Here is a 22,239-nt window from a genome sequence, read left to right as displayed (position 1 = left end):
CGCGGCGTGGAATGCTGCCCCTCGAGTTCGCCGCGAGTCCGCAGCCGGCGGCAAGAGCTTGAGCTCTTGCACGGTTTTCACTCTGCATAACTCCCCCCTCTTGTTTCCTGATCGACGCCTATCGCCTTCCCGAGCGCTTTGTGTCCCTGCCAAAGTGGGCTCTAGCTGTCGAAAGTTCACCCGGCAGTGCTTTTGTGTACAGAACTCCCGTTGTTGTTGTTGTTGTTCTACTGCTACTACGGACTTCATTGCTATTGTGGAATGAAAGGATTGCTCCAATTCCTCCTTAACTTGCGCTTTTCCTAACCCTTCCCCATCGCGTGGTTCTAAGAGTGGCTAGTAGCTCCCCCTCCCCTTCCAGTGGACGTGTGGACCTTTGTTTAAAAATCTGGCAAGGCACGCCAAGTGATTTGGGGGCTGGGGATGTCTTCTGGCTTAGCAGATGGTTGCAAAAAAAGGATAGGATCTCGCGTTGCCTATTCTCTCAAGTCTCCTAGACAACAGTGGTGTGCTGAGTCTTGCAGTAGTAAACACAATTTTAGTTTTACTGGATCAACCCGATGACTCTGCCAGCTCCATTTCCTGTCCCCCAGCAGGGCAAATAATGAGCCAGTTGCTTCAAGGAGCTTTGTATGCCTTCCTCTTGTGCTATTACAGTAGGAGGCTGTGCTTGTCTGTTCAGAGGTAAGCCCCCTGGAGTTCCCTGGGACTCACAGGTGAGAGTGTATAGAACGGCAGTCTTAAAGTACCTGATTCCAGTCCATGGGAATCAGGAACATTCTTTCCCCTAATAAATCATGACCCCTATAGCAGGGGTCAGCAACCTTTTTCAGCCATGGGCCAGTCCACCATCCCTCAGACCTTGTGGGGGGGTCGGGCTATATTTGGGGGGGGGGAATGAATTGCTATGCCCCACAAATAACCCAGAGATGCATTTGAAATAAAAGGACACGTTCTACTCATGTAAAAACACACTGATTCCGTCAGGCCGGATTGAGAAGGCAGTTGGGCCACATCCGGCCCCCAGGCCTTAGTTTGCCTACCCCTGCCCTATAGCTTAAAGTGACAGGTGAACAACTCTGCCTGTGAATATGTGGTGAGCATTTGCTCTAATTATTATAGCTCTCAATGTTTTTAATTTTTTGTTAGCTTGCTTGGATCCTTTACAAATTCAGTTTTGTCTGTTGCTACTGTTGGTGATTGTGCCTTCTGGTGGCAGACAGTTCTATAGGTCAGCTGCGTCTGAGAGATACCATGTACTAATTTAATTTATAACTGGTGTATTGTATCATTCTAGAGTGATATGAAGAAATGAATAAGCTCCTTAGTGTATTTTCTTTTTCCAGTCTTCCTACGCCAATGCAGTGCTTAAGTGGAAATGCTTAAAATGAATTTTGTATTCTTCAGAATGAAACCTTATTCTCTTACAGTGCAATCCTATACATGTGTACTCAAAAGTAAGTCCTACTGAGTTCATTGAGGCATATATATTGCAAGCTAAGTGGGTATAAGATTGCAGCCTTAATCCTTCTTTTTGAGCCTGAGGGTTCAAACTTATGTGTGCTTCGTTGAGAGCAATGCCTGTTGAACTTTGTGTACCTCGCCTCTGAATCAAAGGATTGGGTTGTGAGGAATTCTGATCTTTTTCTCACACCTTTTTTGTATGACATACATTGCAGATTCCTGCCTATTGCTCTTATAATAGTTTGTTTACAACTGGTGTAGCATGGGGTGACTGAAATGTTGTATGAGGGCGGAGCATGTATTGTTTTTAAAACCTTTTTCAAATTACCTCAAATGTTGGGAACAAAATAAGCTCTCTCTCACACACGTATATATGTATGTGTGTTAATAGGTACTGTATTTTTCGCTCTATAAGATGCATTTTTTTCCCTCCTAAAAAGTAAGGGGAAATGTGTGTGCATCTTATGGAGCGAATGCAGGCTGCACAGCAATCCCAGAAGCCAGAAGCCAGAATAGTGAGAGGGATCGCTGCACAGCACTCCCTCTTGCTGTTCTAGCTTCTGGCTTAGCCCCTTAGTCCCTTCCCCCACATCCCGGAAAAGCCCCCAAGAGCTGCGCTCCTTTTAAAGAGCCGCTGCGCGGAGCATGTGTGAACTTTTCTCCGAGGAGGGAGAAGGGCAGCCCGTCAGTGAAAGGGAGCACTGAGCAGAGCCTGGGATGCATACAGGGTCTGCTCAGCGCTCCCTTTAAATAATCCCCCCCCCTGCATTCCCCCTCTAAAAACTAGGTGCGTCTTATGGAGCGAAGACGCAGCGAAAAATACGGTATATATACACACACACACACACAGACAGACACAGACACACACCATGTCAGTCCATTGGCCCATCAATCTGGCAACAGCTTTGTCGGGCTTCAGATGGGATCTCTCTCACCCTACTTGGAAATGCTACAGATTGAACCTGGACCTATTGCATGCGAAGTCTGTGGTCTGCCACTGAACCACAACCCCTCCCTCAGATGTTTTACTTGCCTTGTGGTGGCTGCAGTGCACTGGATTGGGGGGAAAAATCTTAGCTGAGCAGCCCACAATTGTTGCACAATCTTCTTAAGTAATACAATTAACCCAGTCAGAAATATGTAGGGCATAAAAGCATGCATTAAAAAATGTGTTGGTTAGGCAGCCTCTCTTCTGACTGGCTCCATCATGACATACCTCTATTGGAAGACTTGTACCTTCCACAGATATCGTGTCCCTGACTTGTGGGATGTGTGGCCATGCAGCTGTGGTCATTCAACTTGATAACCTCTTTGTCTAACCTAGAGTGTAGCCAATGTGGTATAGTGGTTAGAGTGTTGGACCAGGACCTTGGGAGACTGGGTGACTTTGGGCCAGTCGTTGCCTCTCAGTCTAACCTACATCACAGGCTTGTTGTGTTACTAAATGAGGAGGGAGAGGACCACCTACGCCACCTTGAGCTCCTTGGAGAAAGAGGTGGGATATAATTGCAATAAATCTGTAACTAGCACAAAGGCAAGGGGGCAAGTTATTTCATTTTTCCATCTCAATTACGTGCAACAGCCAGTTAGTCATCACTGATGGAAAACCCTGTCCTCAGAAGGTGGGAGACTTGCCGGAAATGTGGGTTTTATTGCTCGTGTGTTTCTGGCACTTTCCTCCTACCCTGAAGCCAGCAGTGAGGAGGCTGTCCAGAACTAAAAGCCTCTTTCATCCACTAGGAAGCCGGCTGATAGTCATCTGTAGGCTGGATTTGGCCCGTGGACTTCCAGCTTGCCGCTGCTGCTTTATAAGGAGCTGTTGGCTCGGATGCTCTGTCCTGATCCCATTTGCTTCTCTTTCAGAAATGACTCTGCTCTCCTCCCAGCCGGCATCACTGGAGTCTGCGGCCACTGCAGCCACCACTCCTAACCCAGAGCAAAGGATGTTGGAGAAGAGGGCAAAGGTCATTGAAGAGCTGCTGCAGACAGAGCAGGATTACATCCGGGACCTTGAGATGTCTGTGCAGATGGTCCTGGTGCCGCTGCAGGAGGCACAGGTGGGAGTGGCCAGTTTGTGGCAGCCAATGGTGGGCTTTCAGTTGACTTTTTTTTTTTTTGCCAGGGATGGCGTGTAACTTAGCAATATTTGGAGCCATTGGATATGGAAGGTTGGGCTTAACCAGAGATATCTGCCTTTAATTCTAACCATACTGTTTCTCAGCCTAACCTACCTCGAAGGGTTGTTGTGAGGAGGTGCTATATGCACCCTGGACTCCTTGGAGGATAAAAATGAGATAACAGAATATTGTGTGAAATGGTGGTGCTGATGGGTGATATTCCCTGGAAGGTGTGGTGGGTGCACAGAACAACTGTTTAGGTCTGGGATAGAGAATCTGTGACCTTACTGAATTGTATTAATCATTTTGATGAATGGTGTTGTTTTATATTTTCTGATATTTTGAATTACTATAACTTCATTGATTCGTTTTAACCATGTTGATAAATTTGTTGCTGTTTGCTTTATTTTATGTTACTTTGTTTAATAGTACAGTGATTGTAAGGTTTATTGTTTTTTTATTTATTGTTTTGCTATTGTGATTCTTGTGAGCCACTTTGAGCTCAGCATTTGTTTTTGCAAAAAGCGGAATAGAAATATTAAATCAAAATCAAACCTGTGGCTCTTCAGATGCTTCTGTCATCCCTGACCATTAGCCCTGCTGGTTGGAACTGATGGGAGTTGGACTCTGGAGAGCCACAGGTTCCCCATTTAGGTGACGCTTAGGAGCTGGAAGGGCCTCTTTCAAGCCTGCGGGTGCTCATGCTGGCAGTGCTGATGTCAGTTTGTGTATATACTGGGATGTCACTGGGCATCAAGACCTGGAGAACTCTGGTGTTCTCCCACAATGTTTTGTATCTTCAGAGAGAAGGAAAACTGCCAAGGACTAGCTCATTCGTGTGAGCAGGGTGTGTCCTTGGGAGCAGCCTATCTGTAAATAAGAGTCCTCTGTGAAAACAATTTCCTTTTGCTTCAACACACTCCCTTGCTTCCTAGGTGCCACAGGTAGACTGTGAGGGGCTGTTTGGGAACATCCACGGTGTCATTGCCTTCTCTAAGCAGTTGCTGAGCACCCTGAAAGCTGCAGATGCTGTTGGTAGGTGCTTTGCCCAAAACTTTGGGGCATCTCTGACCCTAGGAATAAGAGTGGAGCAAAGGATGCTGGTTAAAGTGGTCATAGACAAAGGCAACAGTTCAAGTGGTCTATTCCAACAAATCCAATGCCTGGGCCTTCCCTTTGTTTCCTTAATCTATAACCAGGCCTCTTCTTTTGAGGTCTCCTAGCTTCAGTAGGGCTGGGATAGAGTCACTGTTCCTTTGCCAGTCTACAGCCTGATCTGTATGGAGTCTGGCATATCAAAGTCCATTAAAATCAGAGGTTAAGCATGCCTCACTCTGCACAGTACAGCCCAAGGCAGGCGTTGCACTTTTTCTCTGCTTGCAAACAAGAGTAACTCCAGATGGCTTGAACAAGTGAATCAAGCTATAGGAAAGGCTTTTTAATGGGTCACCAGTCAATAGGACATGAGGGAATCATTCCTTCCTGCTTTGGGGGCTCTAAATATGGCAGTTGCTTAGCCTTCAGCCTGTTCTTGGTTTCTCATTTCATGGTGTCCAGGATGGAAGAGGAGAAAGCAATTTGCTGGTGGGTGTAAGCAAAACCCACCCTCATACTCACGAGCCACATACATTTGTTTATTTTTATTGATGACCCAATAACACAGTTCTCTGAGCAGCTCGCAAAGGTAAAATGATGTAATACCATATTAAAGATCACGGCGCAACTGCAGTGTAAACATTTCCAGCAGAAAGCAACAGAAAACCCAAATATGCAGTAAGTGAGATAAAAAGTCCGATTTTAAAATCTCTTTTTTAAAAAACCTGGGAGAATAAGATCTTCATCTGGTGTTGAATAAATTGTAAAGAAGGTGCTTCTCACCTCACTTTACCTGCCTGGGCCACGTGAAACAGGGCCACTAAGGTTTGGGCAGATAGATATCAGAGGAGGCAGATCTTTGGGGTATCCTGATCCCAAGCCCTTGAGGGCCTTATATATAAGAGTATCTCTCAATAACAGTATAGCCATGGGTATGTAAAAAGGCAGAGAGATGTGTTGTTGGGCACCCATGTGTAAGTGTTGGGTGACACGCTGTCTGCTCCCCCACCCTTCTGGATTTGCTGCAGTGTGGGAAGGGAATATTGTTACTGGCTGGCCATTAAGAGCCATTTCCATCAGGAAGAGAGCTGCTGAGTGACATGTGCCTTTTCTCCCCCGAAGGGCCAACATTCCTGGCATTTCGGGCTGAGCTGGAGGATGTGTACAAAGTCTACTGCCAGAACCACGACGAGGCCATTGCCCTTCTGGAGGCCTATGAGAAAGATGAGCGGGTCCAGAAGCATCTGCTGGAGTCCCTGGAGAGCCTCAGGTGAGAGGGCAGCTGCCCAGGCTCTTTTCTCACAATCCCACCCAACTGCTGTACTCTTGACACAGAGGGATAATTTGGCCCTGATCCCCTCTCCTTCCCGGTTAGAGCAGAAGAACCTGCTTGTTTGTCACTGGACTCCACTGGGAACAGAATTTCAGATGCTGCCCAACCACTGAACATTTCCTCCAGACATGACCCTCAACCAAAATAGCGCAGAAGTCTGGAAGCTGTGGCCCTCCAGATGATACTGGTCTCCCAATTCCCAGCATGGTTCATGGTCAGGGATGTAGTCCAGCAACATCCTCAGCTTCCCCTTCCCTCCAGGCTAGGAGTTTCCTAGCTTGAGTGCATCTAAGGCTGTTGCTTAGAAGGTGGAGATGGCAGCAACCGTTCTAATGCTTTTTCTTATTTTATTTTTTTCCTGTCAGGAGTCTGTACACTGAATGGTAAGTGACCTTTTTATACCATCAGTCTGTTTCTTGCTGTTCCCCAGTTACGTTCTGTGCCTGATTTCTCTTTGCTGTCCATACCTACCCACAAAAAATGTACAGTATGAGTAAGGGTTTGGATCAATCATTCAAATCTTTATTATGGTCATAGACCAGAATACAAGGGTTTGAGTATTTGTGCATCTCTGCCTGAGGCAGGAGCAAGGAACATGCCTGGGAATGGGGTTCCTACAGGAGTGGGAAGAGAGGGCTGTAAGAGATTATAAAGGGTTCAGACTGCTGCGACCATCTTGGCCCGCTCAGGATGGGGAAGGAACTGAGTGAGATGTGGGACAGGAATGCTATTGGCTGGCTGGCTTTTAGGAAACAACTAGTCAACCATCCAGGTATTGTGAGTTTGGCTAGAAGAGGATGAAGAAGTGACTTGAGTTTCGGATGAATGAGATGAGCTGGTTTTATGTTGTCTGATTATATACAGTCTTTTGGGGGAGGAAGACTGGTGTGGAGTGTCCGGCCTCCATATGTGTCCCAGTGTATTTATTTAATAAATGTGTAGGCTGCCTTTCAATATATAAATATCTTTTCAAGGCGGCATAGGCAATTTAGTAAAAACATTTTTAAACAAAGCATCTCACACGTGCATGCTTATGCCAAAGAGCAGTTGGAAGGTGGGGGTTGGTTTGCCTGGGGTGCAGTGTTTGTGGGGTGAGAGTGTGGGTGACAACATACGGGATCCTCTGTGCTAACTTCCCCACCCCTTTTCTCAGGGGCTGCACCAACTACATTGACCTGGGCTCCTTCCTGATCAAGCCCGTTCAACGTGTGATGCGCTACCCACTGCTGCTGATGGAGCTTCTGGGCGCCACACCTGAGTCTCATCCTGACCGTGGTCCCCTGGCAGCGGCTGTCCTTGCTGTCAAGGAGATCAACTGCAACATCAATGAGTCCAAAAGGCGAAAGGACCTGGGTGAGCTGTGGGGCAGGGGAGACAACATGGGGAAAGGGGAGGAGCAGCACAAGCACTCGCTTGAGACAAGCGAGGAAGATGGAAAGCAGCCGAGCATCCCTGTGTGGAAGAGTTTGGTACCGTCTATGGAGACTGAGTGTACAGCAGGCTGGCTGTTGGGGGGGGGGGGAGAGATTGAGAAAGGTGAAGCGCCTTCTAGTGGCTGGTGGGAGTAATAGCAAAAGTCCATTTGGTTTAACCCAGTCATGCTTAGTTGGCAGGATGCATTATCCAGTTATTGCTCCATTACAAAGAGACAAATGTCAAAAGGCAAATGAGCCACTTACCTCTGGTGTTTGGAAGTGGTGGTGTACTGTGGGCTAGGAGTAAACTGACAGAGGATTGTATCTAGGCTGAGAGGGAAACTCCCCAGGATGGCACAGTCCTTAATGGATCTTCTGTACTCTCAGGGGATTAGACCAGGTGACTTTTGTTGTCCCTCACCACACCCTGTTATTCCATGACTCTTGGGAGCTGACTCTTGCTTCTACCGCTCTCTTTCAGTGCTGAAGTACCGGAAGACTGATGACGACAGCCTCATTGAGAAGATCTCCAAGCTCAACTTCCATTCCATCATCAAGAAATCGAATCGCGTCAGCAGCCACCTCAAGCACCTCACAGGTTTTGCACCGCAGGTAAATGCTGACTCTGGCTACATGTCTATGGGGATCCATCACAAGCTCCACGGTACCTATCAAGTCTCCTCCTCCTCCTTCCTGTTACAGCTCAAAGATGAGGCTTTTGAAGAGACCGAGAAGAACTTCCGAATGCAGGAGCGGCTGATTAAATCTTTCATCCGGGACCTTTCTCTCTACCTTCAGCATGTCCGGGTGAATAAACATATTTGTAGGGGATGGGACAGAACCTTGTAAAGAACTGGGGACTGAGGGGATGGAGTGACTAGCAAACTTGAGGGTCCTGCCTTGGCTAGCTTTGGGCAGAAGTTTCTGCGTCACAATCTTGGCTCTGGTTGTGGCCGGACTTGCAGGGGTTGCAAACTGCTTTCGCCCCGCTGACGTCTGTGTCTCTCTGCCCTCAGGAGTCCGCCTGTGTTAAAGTGACAGCAGCACTGAGTATGTGGGACCTGTGCATGGAGAAAGGCAGTGCTGAGTTGGAACAGTTCCAGAAGGTCCACCGTCTCATCAGCGACCAGCTCTTCTCTGATTTCGTGAGTGAGGTCTTTGCTTCCTTCCTGGGTCAGGTGTTTCCTCCTCCTCCTGGGCACAGAGTCAGTTGGCTGCAGAAACAGAAGGAAAAGAACTTTGGAAGAGGCTAGAAAAATATTTCAGGATGAGGGAAAGTCATAGCGGGAGGTGGGGAGGAGGAAGCCTTTCAGGCTGATGAAGCCACTGGTTGGTGGAGGAGAGCTTGTGGCAAGGAGCTGGGATAGAAGAGATATTGCAAAATGGGCTTTCTCCTGAAATACATATGGAGTGGTACTGGGCAGAGCAGGTGCCCTTCTGCCTTTGTTGACACTACAAACAAATGTGTATTGTCTTCCTCCTCCCAAGGAATTTTCTGCAGCAAGATAGAAAAAAAAATCCTTGCTTCCCCTAGTACAGCTTGTACTGAAACTATAACGAAATAATGATTTGCTACAGAAACGTGTGGGGGAAAGAGCATGCTATTTTGGTGTCCTTGTGCCCCTTGCAGAAGGAGCGCACAGAGCGGCTGGTGTTCTCCCCTCTGAATCAGCTGCTGAACATGTTTGCCGGGCCTCACAAACTCGTGCAGAAACGGTTCGACAAGCTCCTGGACTTCCACACATGCACGGAGCGGGCCGAAAGGCTGAAGGACAAGCGGACCTTGGAAGAACTGCAGTCGGCTCGCAACAATTACGAGGCCTTGAACACGCAGCTGCTGGATGAGTTGCCCAAATTCCAGTGCTGCGCCAAGGAGCTCTTCACCAGCTGCCTGCGCGGCTACGCGGAGGCCCACTGTGACTTCGTGCACCTGGCCTTGCAGGAGCTGCAGCCTCTGCTTTCCGTAAGTGTGCAGGAGAGGCCAGGACCGTGCAGGCTGCCCATCCTGATTGGAGACTAGCGAGGGTCAGAAGGAAAGAGCATATAGGGCTGCCTGATTTGCTGCCCTGTTGCATTTGCACTGTATTTTCAACGAATGCACTCTCCAGTTGGCGTGGAGGAGGAAAAGGCACACACTAGGTCAGCACAGTGCTCTTTAAAAGTTGCCTTCTGTGCTGGGATTTCATATTGGCTGTTGCTTTCTTTCTCTGGTGCCTTTGGACCTTCTATCCTCAAATCCCCTCTGCTAGTCCGATGGTTGTCAGTGACCGTTGTGCCTTATACAATCTCTGAATTCCCATGAGTTTATTCTTTGCCCCAGGCTGTGAATGCCACTGGGGGAAATGGCAACAGGAAGGCACTGTTGAGCAAAGGAAGCTGCCTTTTATACTGAGTCAGACCCATCGGTCCATCTAGCTCAGTATTATCTATGTTGACTGGCAGTGGCCCTCAAGGGTTTTAGGCTGGAGCCCTTCTCAGCCCTACCTGGAGATGTTGAGGATTGAACCTGTGACCCTTTGCATCCGAAGCGTATGCTCTGCCCCTGAGCTATAGCCCCTCTGAAATGGAAGGCTCCTTGGGATGACGGTCTTGACACAGGACATAACTGTTGATAATGGGCTCTATTAGTAAGGAAAAGAAGGCACCATGTCCTGGGTCTCTGGGTGTTCCCTGCCTGGAGCCTGGCTTCATAGTGGCCTGTCTCTTGTGCCTAGCTGGGCTGCCCATTTCCACTGTTCTGACGGCCCTGCTGCTCTCCTCTCTCCTAGCTGCTGCAGGTGGTTGGCAAAGAGGGCAATCTGGTTGCCATCTTCCAGGAAGAGCATAGCCGCGTCCTCCAGCAGCTGCAGGTCTTTACTTTCTTCCCCGAGAGCACCCCCGCTGCCAAAAAGCCCTTTGAGAGGAAAAGCCTGGAGCGCCAGTCAGCACGGAGGCAGCCGCTTCTGGGAATGGTGAGCAACTGTGGGGGCAACGATGGGCAGGGGACTCCTCATTCAACATGGGCACTGTCCAGTGGTGGGCGGCCTTGGCTTGAGGAACCAGGGCCGGGCATGGAGCACTGTGTGTCACTGCATCGCCTTCCCCATCACTGTTTGGTGCTGTCACTTCCCTTACAGCCCAGCTACATGTTGCAGTCGGACGACCTCCGCGCTGCCTTGCTGTCTCGGTACCCCCCAGACAAGCTCTTCCAGGCTGAGCGCAATGTCAACGCCGCTCAAGAGTTGGACATTTCATTGCTGGAGGGTGACCTGGTGGGAGTCCTTAAGAAGAAGGACCCCATGGGCAGTCAGAACCGCTGGCTCATTGACAATGGAGGTGAGTGGAGGCCTCTCTTGGGCTCCAGGCAAACCATGGGACACCTCCTGTCCGGAGGAGCTTGTTCTGTATCTATTCTTTAATTTGTGCGGGTTCCACACTCCCACCCAATCTGGCGCTAAGTGCACTTATTTTAATTTCTAAAAGAACCACCTGTTCTTTCCAGATATCAATCAAAGTCATTCTGGTAGAGCTTCAAATTCCTCTTTTATTGACAGCTGCTTATCACTCTCACTGGTGGCCTCAGGAGCTGTATTTACTGCTAAGCAGGCTGCTGAGTCCCTACAGGCCCCAGTTCTTTTCCTTTCACATGGCTTTAAAAATGCCACAAGTATTTTCCTTTTTATGTGCACACAGCAGCAGTGCACATTCTCCACCTCCCCAGTTCAGTGTTGGTCCAGTGTCCACAATGATACAGAAATCTGGTGTTGGGAGACACTTTATGCAGCTGTTTCCCAGCACACTGGCCATGCCCTGTTTGTGCTTCTGATTTCCGACCTTCCCTCCACAGTGACCAAGGGCTTTGTGTACAGCTCCTTCCTGAAGCCATACAACCCACGATGCAGCCACTCAAATGTTTCTGTGGGCAGCCATTCCTCGAGTGAATCCGAGCACAGCGGCTCCTCCTCTCGTGGCAGCAGCACGCCAAGCAGCATAGTGAGCAGCGCATCTGCAAACAGCCCTCAGAAACCTCCGCAGGACTCGGGCTTCCAAGGGGATTTAATGAGCTCCCTGCAGGCCCTTTCAGAGGTGGATGCTGCTGAACAACCTAAGACTGGTCCTGTAGACTCTGCTCTGCCACCCCGGGCCATTCCGGCATCTCGCCGATACAGTAACCCCGACCCACACAATGGGCTTCCGGCCCGGCCCAAGGCCAGGGCGACACCTTCGCTGGAGAATGGCAACTTGAGGCCGAGGACCAGCGAGTCTAAGGGGAACCAGGTGAGTGGGGAAGAGGCATATTTCTGTCTCTGTTAATGGGCCATTTCTAATTCGACTGGCTAGCTGGCACAACCAAGGCTTCCTCTGAAAATGAGCATACAGTGGTACCTCAGGTTAAGAACTTAATTTGTTCTGGAGGTCTGTTCTTTACCTGAAACTGTTCTTAACCTGAAGCACCACTTTAGCTAATGGGGCCTTCCACTGCCGCCGTGCGATTTCTGTTCTCATCCTGAAGCAAAGTTCTTAACCCAAGGTACTATTTCTGGGTTAGCGGAGTCTGTAACTTGAAGCGTATGTAAACTGAAGCGTATGTAAACTGAAGTACCACTGTATTGGAAGCCCAGAGTGAGTTCTGTTCCATCTAATTCAGTACAGCTAATTCTTGGGACTTTATATATTCATATTGTATGGGCTAAGATATTTTTAGCCTGCTTTTCAATTTGACAACAAAATTCCCAAAGCAGGTGCTCTCAGTGTAAAAAAAAAGGGGGGGGGGAGGAACAGCCTGGGACTTGTTCTGTGGGGCTTTGAATGGTGCAGCATGTTTCTTCCTACTTTTCCACTGACCTCCTCCCCGTTCTTTCTACTTTGAGGTCTACTATGCTGTTTACACTTTTACGGGACGGAACTCAAATGAACTGAGTGTCACCGCCAATCAGAGACTAAGGATTCTGCAGTTCGAAGACATCACGGGGAACCAGGAGTGGTGGTTGGCAGAGGCACATGGGAAGAGGGGCTACGTGCCGTCCAGCTACATTCGGAAGACTGAGTACACGTGAAGGATGTTTGTCTGGAGTTGCCAGAAACTGCTGCCTTAATCGCTGTTGGAACCAGGCTGAAGAGGGAGGCCTTGTGCTCTCCATCCCCTTCCCCTATGGTTTCAATTGGGTACATTTTGGGGGAGCCAAACCAGGTTTCCCGTGAAGTTGAATGAAGTGCTTCCACAGGGTTCTGCTGGTTTACCCTAATGAGACAAGAACCTCTCTGTGCCTGGTCCTGAGGGGCAGTGCCCCTCGCCTCAAGCATTGCCGTGTGGAGTTTATTCCCCCTTGAAGTAGGTGTTTAGTCTCCTTTGACTAACAGGTTTCAGACTAGCGGCTGATTATGCAACTGTGAGGCATCTGGCAAATGGTAACCCAGGGGGCTGGGTGTGCCCTGTCAGATCAGTCTAAGGATCCATCTTACCTGCTTCCCAGTAACCATCCTCACTAGGAGCCCACTAGAAGAGCCTGCAGGCAATGGCCCCCCATTTGTCCCCCAGCAATTGGTATGCAGAAGTCTGCACTGTCTCTGAACTTAGATGTTCCATTAAGCTGTCATGGCATGAAACAGTTGCAAGACGGAAGATCCACTACAGGCTGGCCTCTTGTTCAGTAGTGGATCTAATACAAAGACAGGTTGAAATTTTGTTTTCCTACAGACTGCAATGTTGTATGCAAGGGTGCTGGAGATTAGCTACTGAAAACGAGAGCGCTTCCTTTCTCTCAGTGTTACTTGGCATTGGCTGTTGCAAAGTGCATAAGGGCTCCTTCACGCAGCTTCAGGTGGGGTCTGGTGGCACACCTTGGATGCTGCTGCTGTGTGTGTGTGTGTGTGTGTGTGTGCGCGCGCGCGCGCGTGTGTGTGTTTGTGTGTGTGTGTGTGTACATACTGCTAGGACCACCTTGCCCCAAGTCAGAGTTTTTTCCGGGGGGGGGGTATTCCTGCTCCAAGATAAAAGAGCAGAGAATAACAGCTGCATTGTGCCTCCTGAGCTGCTGTTTTGTAAATAAAAACTTTTTCTGACGTATCTTGAATGATTCATGCACAGCACCCCCCCCTTTTGCGTTACCCCTTCTCCTTGTGACAGCAAGCAGCTTCCCTCAGCTCGAGCACACAAACACCAAGATTGTCAGGAACAATTAAATATTATGATGGTCCAGGGATGAATGGTAACAGTACTGGCAAAAATGGGAGACTGACCTATAAGAGTAAGAGCCACTTATGCCCAACTTTCCTTTGTGCCAAGGAAAATCCTTCTGGAATATAGGGAAGGGTGGGAACACCCAATAGCAAGAAAAGCAAACTTGTATTTTCATGCTTTGCTTCTCCAGTGCCTGCTGCATCTGGGGGAAGTCTAGGGCCAGGAACATGCAAGAAACGTTTGTCCCGCTTCAGTGATTATTGTCCGTTTTATTGTATTTTAAATACAGCGTAAGATGCCTCAGGAACTTTGGTCAGTAGACAGGGTATGAAAACTTTTTTAAAAAAAACCCAGTGCACCCCACATTTGAAACACCTTGTGACAGCAAATTTAAAAGAAGGGTACAGAGACTTCACTGTTTGGGACAAGATTCCCAAATAGTTATTAGTCAGCACCTTTCCAGCACTTCTCCATGTACTAAGTGTTGTGAAGTTCTAATTTGTCACCTAAATCCTCTCGCCACCCCACCTCCAGATGAAGGTGTGAAACCCCATGCAAGGAGGAGGAAACAAAAGCTGCCGGTATCCCCAAAGAAACATGAATCTGGAAGGTGATGAGTTTTGGGGGCAGGGGGGCAATAAACGGAACCAGTTAAGACTAAACACCACCAGCTTGTTTTTGCCTACTTCATAGCACGGAGAATTGTATGGGAACTTCTGCGCTGTGTCTTGAAACAAAGGAGGAGTGGTAGAGCTTCCATTGATCTTTTCTATCTTGGAGGGCGATAGTGAAAGTGCACCCCTTCTGCAGAACCATGGCTGGCTTATAGGCAGTGCTTGAGTTCGGGGCCAAGAAAATATCAGGTAGCTGTCTGTGAAGATACAAGCTGGTTGAGTGCAGCGTGCCCAGAAACTGTATGATGATACAATCTGTGCTTCAGGCATAATATCACTGCTGGTACAGACAGTGTTGGCACCCAGTCAAAGGTAAAAGTCCAGGAAAAGCTACCACAGGGATGCGTGAAGCTGGCCTTGGTCTTGCTGCCCTTGCCTCTACATGGCAGTGTTCTGGCTTCCTACAATTCCAGCATCCTTGGCCATTGCTGCAAAGATGCTTTGCTGTTTAAGCAGATGATCAGGGCTGTCAAACTCCACAATCCTTCCCGCCTGAAGCACCATCACCCTGGAGTGGAGAGAGAGACATTTGAGATTGAGCACAAGCACCCAAATCTAGTTGCACACAGCTCCTAGCACCTTCCAGGTTAGCAATCAGAAACTAAGTGGTGTCAATCTGTATGGCACCAAAAGAAAAGTTGACACCAGCAACTGTAAAACTGACCCCGCCATCTACATTTCTGAGGAAAAGAAGTGGAAACTGCAACAGGGTGGCTCCAGAGGAGGGAGTTTCCGGAATGGAAAAGGGAAAGTGGCCAGAGGGTGGAGGGAAGGATAAGAATCCCTTCAACTGATCTGGGTGAATAATTATTGGCATTGATGGTCAACCTGGCTTGCGTGGTGGGGTTGAACGTATCCCATCCCTTAATGATTCACTGGGAGTCACTGAACTAATAATGCATCCAATATTTTATACAGCAATTTCTGTGTCCAATTGCTCACCCTGAAAGGTCATCATCCTATCACAGGAACTTTTGTTTTGCTGAGTTGAGTGGGAAGCACAGGCTCAACCATTGTCCCAAAAGGTTGGGCTGATGGAGCCATTGCAGCTCCAAAGGCTTCTCTGTTTTGTTATATTCTCCTTTGGAAGTATTGGTTACTGTAAAGCAGATTTAATGAGGTCATCGCTTTCCTTCCAGATCTGCTTTGTAGCAACTTACGGCCCAGTCTTGGATGCCAAATGTTGTTAAAAGGTTTCTAGAAATCCATTGTTCTTCTTGTTGTTTATGTGCTTGCAGCTAAAAGCCAACCTGAGAAGGGATTTGCTTTCCCAGGAAAAAATTGACCTGCACAGCATTTACTGTGCTTTTCAAGCATTTGTTTAATGCAGGCTTAGGAAAACAACAGGCTTATTTTCTAGAGTTATATTTCACTGCGCTGCATGCTGAGTTATTTCTCTTGTTTGACTATCAAAGAAAACCATTTGTATGCAGTAGGCCTCCGAATACAAGTTGCTGGAAACCACGGTTGGAGAGAGTGCTGTTGGGCTGAGATCATGCTTACGGGTTGTGGGCCAACAGGCACCTGGTTGGCCACTGTGCGAACAGGATGCTGGACTAGGTGGGCCTTTGGCCTCATCCAGCAGGTTCTTCCTATGCTCATTAACCTTCTGCTTGAAAGCTTTTCACTCATGGACTTCAAATATTGGCTTTCTTCCGGATTGTGTGTCAACGTATGAAAGGATATTTAGTACAGGCCACAAACTATCTGGATTTAGATTTCCAAATGCGTTGTCAGTTCTAGGAGCACCCAGTGGAAGTTTTAGTGGGATGATTACTGAATGACAGTTTACTCCATGCAATTCCACTGTTGCTGTAGGTCAGTGTTTCCCAAACTTGGGTCTCCAGCTATTTTCAGACTACAACTCCCATCATCCATGACCACTGGTCCTGGTAGCTAGGAATAATGGGAATTGTAGTCCAAAGCCAACTAGAGACCCAAGTTTGGGAAACAAGTGCTGTAGGCGCTTCATCTATTGTGGGCCGAGGGAACCTTTTCTGCTTTTTTTTGTGAGACCATGAAGCCCTGAACCATTACAGCTGTGTATGATGAGAGAACGCCATTCCAAATCATGCCAGATTTCACACAGCATGCCCACAACCCCACAAACTGTACCTGTGGCTGTCCATAATGGTGTGCAACCGATGGGCAATGGTGAGCACAGTGCAGTCTGCAAACTCGCTCCGGATTGTCTCTTGGATCAGGTAGTCAGTCTCCATATCCACAGCTGCCGTGGCCTCATCCAGAATCAGGATTTTGGATTTACGGAGGAGGGCCCGTGCCAGACAGACAAGTTGCCTTTGCCCCACACTGTGGAAACAAGATCAGCCCATCACTAGCTAAATGGATGCAGCTGCCTGCAAGGGTCTAGTGTAAGTACCATCACAGCCTATGCTCTCCCAACAGTCTCCCAACTCTCAGGATGGGAGCACCGCACAGCAGCCCGTATTACCCTTCCTGTACCTCAGGTTGTCTCCTGCTTCGCTCACTAGATGGGACAGTCCTTCAGGCAGGCTGTGTACATAAGACTTCAAGTGTGCCAGCTCCAGAGCATGCCAGACTTCTTCATCCGAGTGCTGGTCAAATGGGTCCAGGTTCATGCGCAAGCTCCCCGAGAAAAGAACAGGATCCTGTAGGTGCAGGCATGCGAGGCTTAAGGCAGGTACAGCTGGAAGCAGCAGCATGGCTAGGCTGAACCAAAGTGGTGTTCTTCCTTTCAGCCACACCCAATTGCTGAACAGTGAGCTACAGTATGGACAGGGTGAAGTAGGCAAGGTTCTTCAGCATCCCATCTCTGGGATCCAAAAGCTACGGTTTAAGCCAGCATGGATGGTCTTCCACTAGGGATGATCTTGGTCTGCAGCCATATATGCTTTGGGGGTGTAGAACATTCACGATGGGCCCTACAAATTACCCCCTTCAAATTACCCCTTGTTCCACTGTGTTACAAAATAGGAGGTGGTATTTGCCATCTCATCAATATAGCAGTGGAGGACACAGGTCTAATAAGGCCTGCTAGACCGTTTTGTCCAAACCATGTGCACCTGATGTCGTATATGACCTCAGCTGAGAGGCAAGTAAAGACAGACTGGGTCAAAAAGTGGTTTGCAGTGCATGGCACTTTGAAGCCCTAATTATCACCTGCTTCTTAAAGCTAAAGGGACCCCTGACCGTTGGGTCCAGTCGTGACCGACTCTGGGGTTGCGGTGCTCATCTCGCTTTATTGGCCGAGGGGGAGGGAGCCGACGTACAGCTTCCGGGTCATGTGGCCAGCATGACTGAGCCGCTTCTGGTGAACCAGAGCAGCGCACGGAAACGCTGTTTACCTTCCCGCTGGAGCGGTACCTATTTATCTACTTGCACTTTGATGTGCTTTCGAACTGCTAGGTTGGCAGGAGCAGGGACCAAGCAATGGGAGCTCACCCCGTCGCAGGGATTCGAATCGCCGACCTTCTGATCAGCAAGTCCTAGGCTCTGTGGTTTAACCCACAGTGCCACCCGCGTCCCCATCTGCTGCTTAGGGGGCTGTAAAAGATTACTGAGGGTTTTAAAGCACCACGCACAGCATGCATGCCCCTGAATAGTTTAATTTCAAACCATGTGGGCAAAAACTGGCCACCTGATGTCGTCCATGTGGAATAACATCATGGGAAGCCCTCCACCACGAGAATCAGCAGCGTCAATGCAATAAGAGAGGACACCCCACACAGAACTTGGCATCGGTACTCCACTCCCTCCAAGCAGCCAAAGCCTGGCCTCAGCTCCTTCAAGCCAGGTTTACTGGATGTCTCACCTGTGGGATGATGGTGATGTTCCGGCGCAGATCATGAAGTCCAAGCGTTGCTATGTCGAGCCCATCAATCAGGATTTTGCCTCCAGCTGCCTCCAGGATGCGAAAGAGGCAGTTGGTGAGTGAGGATTTCCCAGCCCCGGTTCGGCCCACGACACCAACCTGAAGCAAGAGCATCCAAAGAGTTAGATAAACCAAACCTCTTTTATTTCTCAGTTCTCCTTTCCTGGTTCATTCATCCAACTAGACAGGATGTTGCATTTCTGCTCCGGTTCCTGTCAGACAGGTCTGTGTTGGCTCTGAACTTTGAGCTAAGAGAATTATTCTTGGAAGCTGAGCAACCTAGAGGTTTTCAGGTCCGTGGGATGCAGGCTCAGCAAATAAAGGACAGTATCTGTTATGTTGTAAATAAGAGCTTTCCTCCACATGTGACTCCTTTTTTCTCCCAAGGTGTGCTGCTCCCCTTCTCAGCAGCCTCAACCAGCTGTTTATCTCCCCCCAGTGCCTCACCTTCTCTCTGCTCTGGATCTCACACTTGATCCCATCGAGAACCAGCTCCAGCCCAGGCCGATACCGCACTTGATAGTCTATAAATCTTATCTCTCCATTGTTGGGCCAGCCAGAAGGTGGTCTCTGGGCTGTTACCCATGGTGCCTGCAGGAGAAAGAACAGGCATCACACAAGATATATTTGAATCATTGGGACCTCTCCCACAGCACAGCAATCTTGCAAACCCCATCCCACACCGCCACAGCTCCCCATACCTCATTTTCCACATGTGTGTATTCATGCACTCTCTCCACAGCCACAATGTTGGTCTCCAGCTCCGAAGTCATCCGCACCAGCCAGTTCAATGTTTGGGTGATCTGCATGGCAGTGGAACTATCATTAAAACCGCCCTGGTCCTCCAGCCCTTCCCCTTCCCTGCCCCATACTTAAGAGAGCCCATTGCATCCCATTTGGCCACATCTACAGACACAAGGAAGAAAGGCGCAGGAGCATGTCTTCTTATGAGAATCCCCTTTTAAAGGCAGAGTGGCCTTCTCTCACACTCCCATCATCATTACTACTATTTATTAATTAAATTGATATCCTGCCCTTCCTACTGAAGGAATCCAGGGCAGCAAACACACAAGTGATAATTAAAACATCTAAAAACAAATTCCAATACAGATGCAGACTGGGAAAGGTCTCTATTGAAAGACTTCGTTGAAAGAGATAGGCAACAGGATGGTGCCCATCAAATATTTAACAGGAGAAAATTCCAAAGCATAGTTGTCATAACAAGAAAGGGTGGGTTCCTATATTGTGTGGAATAGACCTGATAAGACGCCATCTGCAGGAGGCTCTCACCTGTGAAGTGCAGTGATCACTGATGGGGTACATAAGGGGTGAGATTGTATTTTAGGTATCCTGATCCCAATCGGTCTATACCAGCACCTTGAACTTAACCTGGCACCTAGCTATGTAGTGAGTAGCTCTTGGGCTTCATGACAATAGGTTCTCCCTAACTCCATCCCTAATCCACTTTATTTTCAACACCTGATGGTTTATGAAAACAGATAAAAAATAAATTGCAAGAAAACCCCCAAATTAGGCACTGGATCCCTAGCTTGTGTATCAATGCACCTTACAAAGTCCCAGTATAGCCATTGTTCTGGCCGCTTTTGGCCTCAGTCACTTACATTGAGAGCTGAGGAGACAGAAAGTCCCACAATGCCACTGTCCAAAGTATCCTTAGCAAAGACTGCCAGTAGCGCTGCAAAGAAAACCACCAGGTTCCCCACAAATTCTAGGCGCACAGCCAGCCACCTGTAAGGAGGAACAAATGCGGAAGGGAAAGGTGAGTGCTCCATCAGTACTGCAACCTACAGCATCTCAAATCCAGCCACTGCCATTGAGCAGAAGAGGCGTTCCTGCTTTCACTTCAGAGTCAAATTTTAGCAATTGGCATCTGGCAGTGATGCCTAAGCACAGCCTCCTGATCTCCCAAATGCTCAGCCTGTACCAGCCCACTTAGAGTCATGTGAGAAAGGAAGGCATGTTACTTGGAAGTAACCTGGATAAGCTGCACACCTAGAGAGGCTCCACCAGGCCAACAGAAAACTGTACAGTACTTTGCTTTAGGCTTTGTAGTAACACCCAAACTAAAAAAGTACACCTGCTGGTGTTGGCTGAGGACTGGTGGTCCCTTTTTGAGGACTGGGGGCACCTTTTCAGCTTGGGGGCCACATTTCCCTCTGGGCAAAGTTGCAAGGGCCACATGCTAGTGGTGCACAGGGGCAGAGGCAAAGGTGGCCAGAACTATGGGTATAAAATTTACCTTTGTTTGGCAGGCTAGTTTCTAGACACACTCCTACACCCCAACACCCATCCTCCATCCAGAGAACCAAAGGCATGGCCAGAGTTCAAGGACACAAGGCCAGGCAAACACCATTCAGGGTCTGAAATGGAGTGAGGGAGGGGTGTGGCCTGGGGAGAGGTCTGAGGCACAGAAAGAGAGTCCCAAAGGGCTGGATTTGGCCCCACAGCCTGAAGTTCCCAACTCCCTGATTTAGAGAATAGGCCAAAACCTTCCACATCGCAGTCCCACCTGTTGGAAACGATCCAAGAGTACACAGACTTCTGGTTGATGTCCACAAGCTCCTCGTTGTGTTTCAGGAAGCGTTCCTGGTGCCCGTAGGCCCGGATGACAGAGAGGCCCGACACTGTTTCGCTGAAGTGGGAATAGATGGGAGACCGGGTAACTGAGTCCAAACGCCGCAGCTGGCGGGAGGTGGCCACATAGAACCGCTAGGAGGAGAGAAACGCACTAGTGATAGCCACAAGAAAAGCAGAGACCTCCTAGCCTTATCATTATCCCTCACTCCTAAAACAATTGCTCGCAGCAGACCCCCAAGTGTCCCTATTTTCCAGGGTCAGTCCCGTATTTACAGAAGCCATCCCAGTTTCTGATTTGATTCCAGAATGTCCCACTTTTCCTTAGGACATCCCTATTTTCATCAGAGAAATGTTGGAGGGTATGGTATGCAACCCATCCCTGAGCCAAGGAGATAAAGTAACTATACAACCTTTAGAAGACATCTGAAGGTAGCCCTGTATAGGGAAGTTTTTTAATGTTTATTTTTTAAAAGTTTTTTAAAATGTTCCAAGCAACATATGGGGCAATCCAGTCAGATGGGCAGGGTATATATAAAATAATAATAAAATTACTATTATTATTACAATTACTATTATTACTGAAAAGGATGTCCCTATTTCCATTGGATAAATGTTGACAGGTATGTTGCAGCTGTTAGTTAATATTTTGCCAATGGGAGACTAGGACTATGCCATTCTACAGTTTCAGAGGTGTTTGGTGAGTCTGCCTTCTGAGAGGAAATGCTAAATCAATTCTGGGACTCAAGTTTTGCTTTATTATACCCAAGCATCAGTTTTCCAATGGTGTTAGCCATAATCTGTTGTTCACTAGTAAGCCCATGCCAGGAGAGCTTTAGAAAGGTTTGATGGAGTCATTGTTTCTGGTGTACTTTAAGAACACGGATTTCGGAGGGCTGGCATCTGCAGTGACTTACAGCGCCTGTTTGTAAGAGCATTAAATGCAAAGAAGCCCATTTGGGAAATGAAACCTATCTGATGGTATTACATTGGCAGTTTTTACAGCATTCAAAAATAATTAATACAGGGAGGAAGTCAACATAGCAGCTATGGAAATTGTTCCATCAGTGCAAGAATTTCAGCTTGCCAGACAAAATGTCCACCTCTCCTCCTCTGTGTGCTATTCTGGGGGTTCTCCTGATCCCAACAGAGCCAGTTTTGGGCAGTGGAGAGAGGCAAAAGTCCCATTGCACTAGTGGAAGTCCTTGCATAGGGTTCTACTAGTGGGACTCATTAGTTGAATCCTGCCCACAGTTGGGTATTTTAGAAGGAAGAGGTATGCAGCTCCTATGAAACAAGAAGCAGTTAAAAGAAAACAGTTTGCACTGCTGCAAGCTGAAAGGTGTGTTCTATTCTGCACTTGGTCTTGTGGTCGCTCTCTTCTTTCAGCTGGCAAGAGCATAGCTCCTTCCAGTCACTGACATTCTGGATAGCAATATAGCACTTCCCTTGTCATCACAGAACTAAGGGTTTGACCAAGTCTCTCTCAGAGTAGACCCACTGAAATTAATGAACCCAAGTTAGTAATGTCCA

At 48.2% G+C, this 22,239-nt stretch overlaps 2 protein-coding genes across 3 annotated transcripts in view; one reads left to right on the top strand and one right to left on the bottom strand.

Annotated features, from left to right (window-relative positions):
• DNMBP (dynamin binding protein) overlaps nucleotides 1-13,467 on the top strand; it is a 48,834-nt gene extending 35,367 nt beyond the window's left edge. For both annotated transcript variants that reach the window (XM_083505178.1, XM_083505179.1), the window contains 13 exons: nucleotides 3,328-3,521; nucleotides 4,517-4,616; nucleotides 5,799-5,946; nucleotides 6,375-6,392; nucleotides 7,163-7,362; nucleotides 7,906-8,036; nucleotides 8,127-8,231; nucleotides 8,441-8,569; nucleotides 9,055-9,387; nucleotides 10,193-10,375; nucleotides 10,541-10,739; nucleotides 11,251-11,681; nucleotides 12,275-13,467. In XM_083505178.1, coding sequence (XP_083361304.1) covers nucleotides 3,328-3,521; nucleotides 4,517-4,616; nucleotides 5,799-5,946; nucleotides 6,375-6,392; nucleotides 7,163-7,362; nucleotides 7,906-8,036; nucleotides 8,127-8,231; nucleotides 8,441-8,569; nucleotides 9,055-9,387; nucleotides 10,193-10,375; nucleotides 10,541-10,739; nucleotides 11,251-11,681; nucleotides 12,275-12,460 — 2,357 coding nt within the window. In that variant the 3' untranslated portion in view covers nucleotides 12,461-13,467. The remainder of the gene's footprint in view (nucleotides 1-3,327; nucleotides 3,522-4,516; nucleotides 4,617-5,798; nucleotides 5,947-6,374; nucleotides 6,393-7,162; nucleotides 7,363-7,905; nucleotides 8,037-8,126; nucleotides 8,232-8,440; nucleotides 8,570-9,054; nucleotides 9,388-10,192; nucleotides 10,376-10,540; nucleotides 10,740-11,250; nucleotides 11,682-12,274) is intronic.
• Nucleotides 13,468-13,833: 366 nt separating this feature from the next.
• ABCC2 (ATP binding cassette subfamily C member 2) overlaps nucleotides 13,834-22,239 on the bottom strand; it is a 34,052-nt gene continuing 25,646 nt past the window's right edge. The window contains exons 25-32 of the mRNA XM_083505177.1: nucleotides 20,642-20,841; nucleotides 19,734-19,860; nucleotides 18,813-18,914; nucleotides 18,559-18,702; nucleotides 18,052-18,210; nucleotides 16,722-16,888; nucleotides 16,374-16,568; nucleotides 13,834-14,766 (exon numbers count right to left, since the gene is read on the bottom strand). Coding sequence (XP_083361303.1) covers nucleotides 14,637-14,766; nucleotides 16,374-16,568; nucleotides 16,722-16,888; nucleotides 18,052-18,210; nucleotides 18,559-18,702; nucleotides 18,813-18,914; nucleotides 19,734-19,860; nucleotides 20,642-20,841 — 1,224 coding nt within the window. The 3' untranslated portion in view covers nucleotides 13,834-14,636. The remainder of the gene's footprint in view (nucleotides 14,767-16,373; nucleotides 16,569-16,721; nucleotides 16,889-18,051; nucleotides 18,211-18,558; nucleotides 18,703-18,812; nucleotides 18,915-19,733; nucleotides 19,861-20,641; nucleotides 20,842-22,239) is intronic.

Source organism: Podarcis liolepis (genome assembly GCF_965112155.1).
Source record: "Podarcis liolepis genome assembly, chromosome: 5".
Lineage (NCBI taxonomy): Eukaryota > Metazoa > Chordata > Lepidosauria > Squamata > Lacertidae > Podarcis > Podarcis liolepis.
The sequence above is the reverse complement of the archived record's forward strand: the minus strand, read 5'-3'. Positions and strand labels throughout refer to the sequence as shown.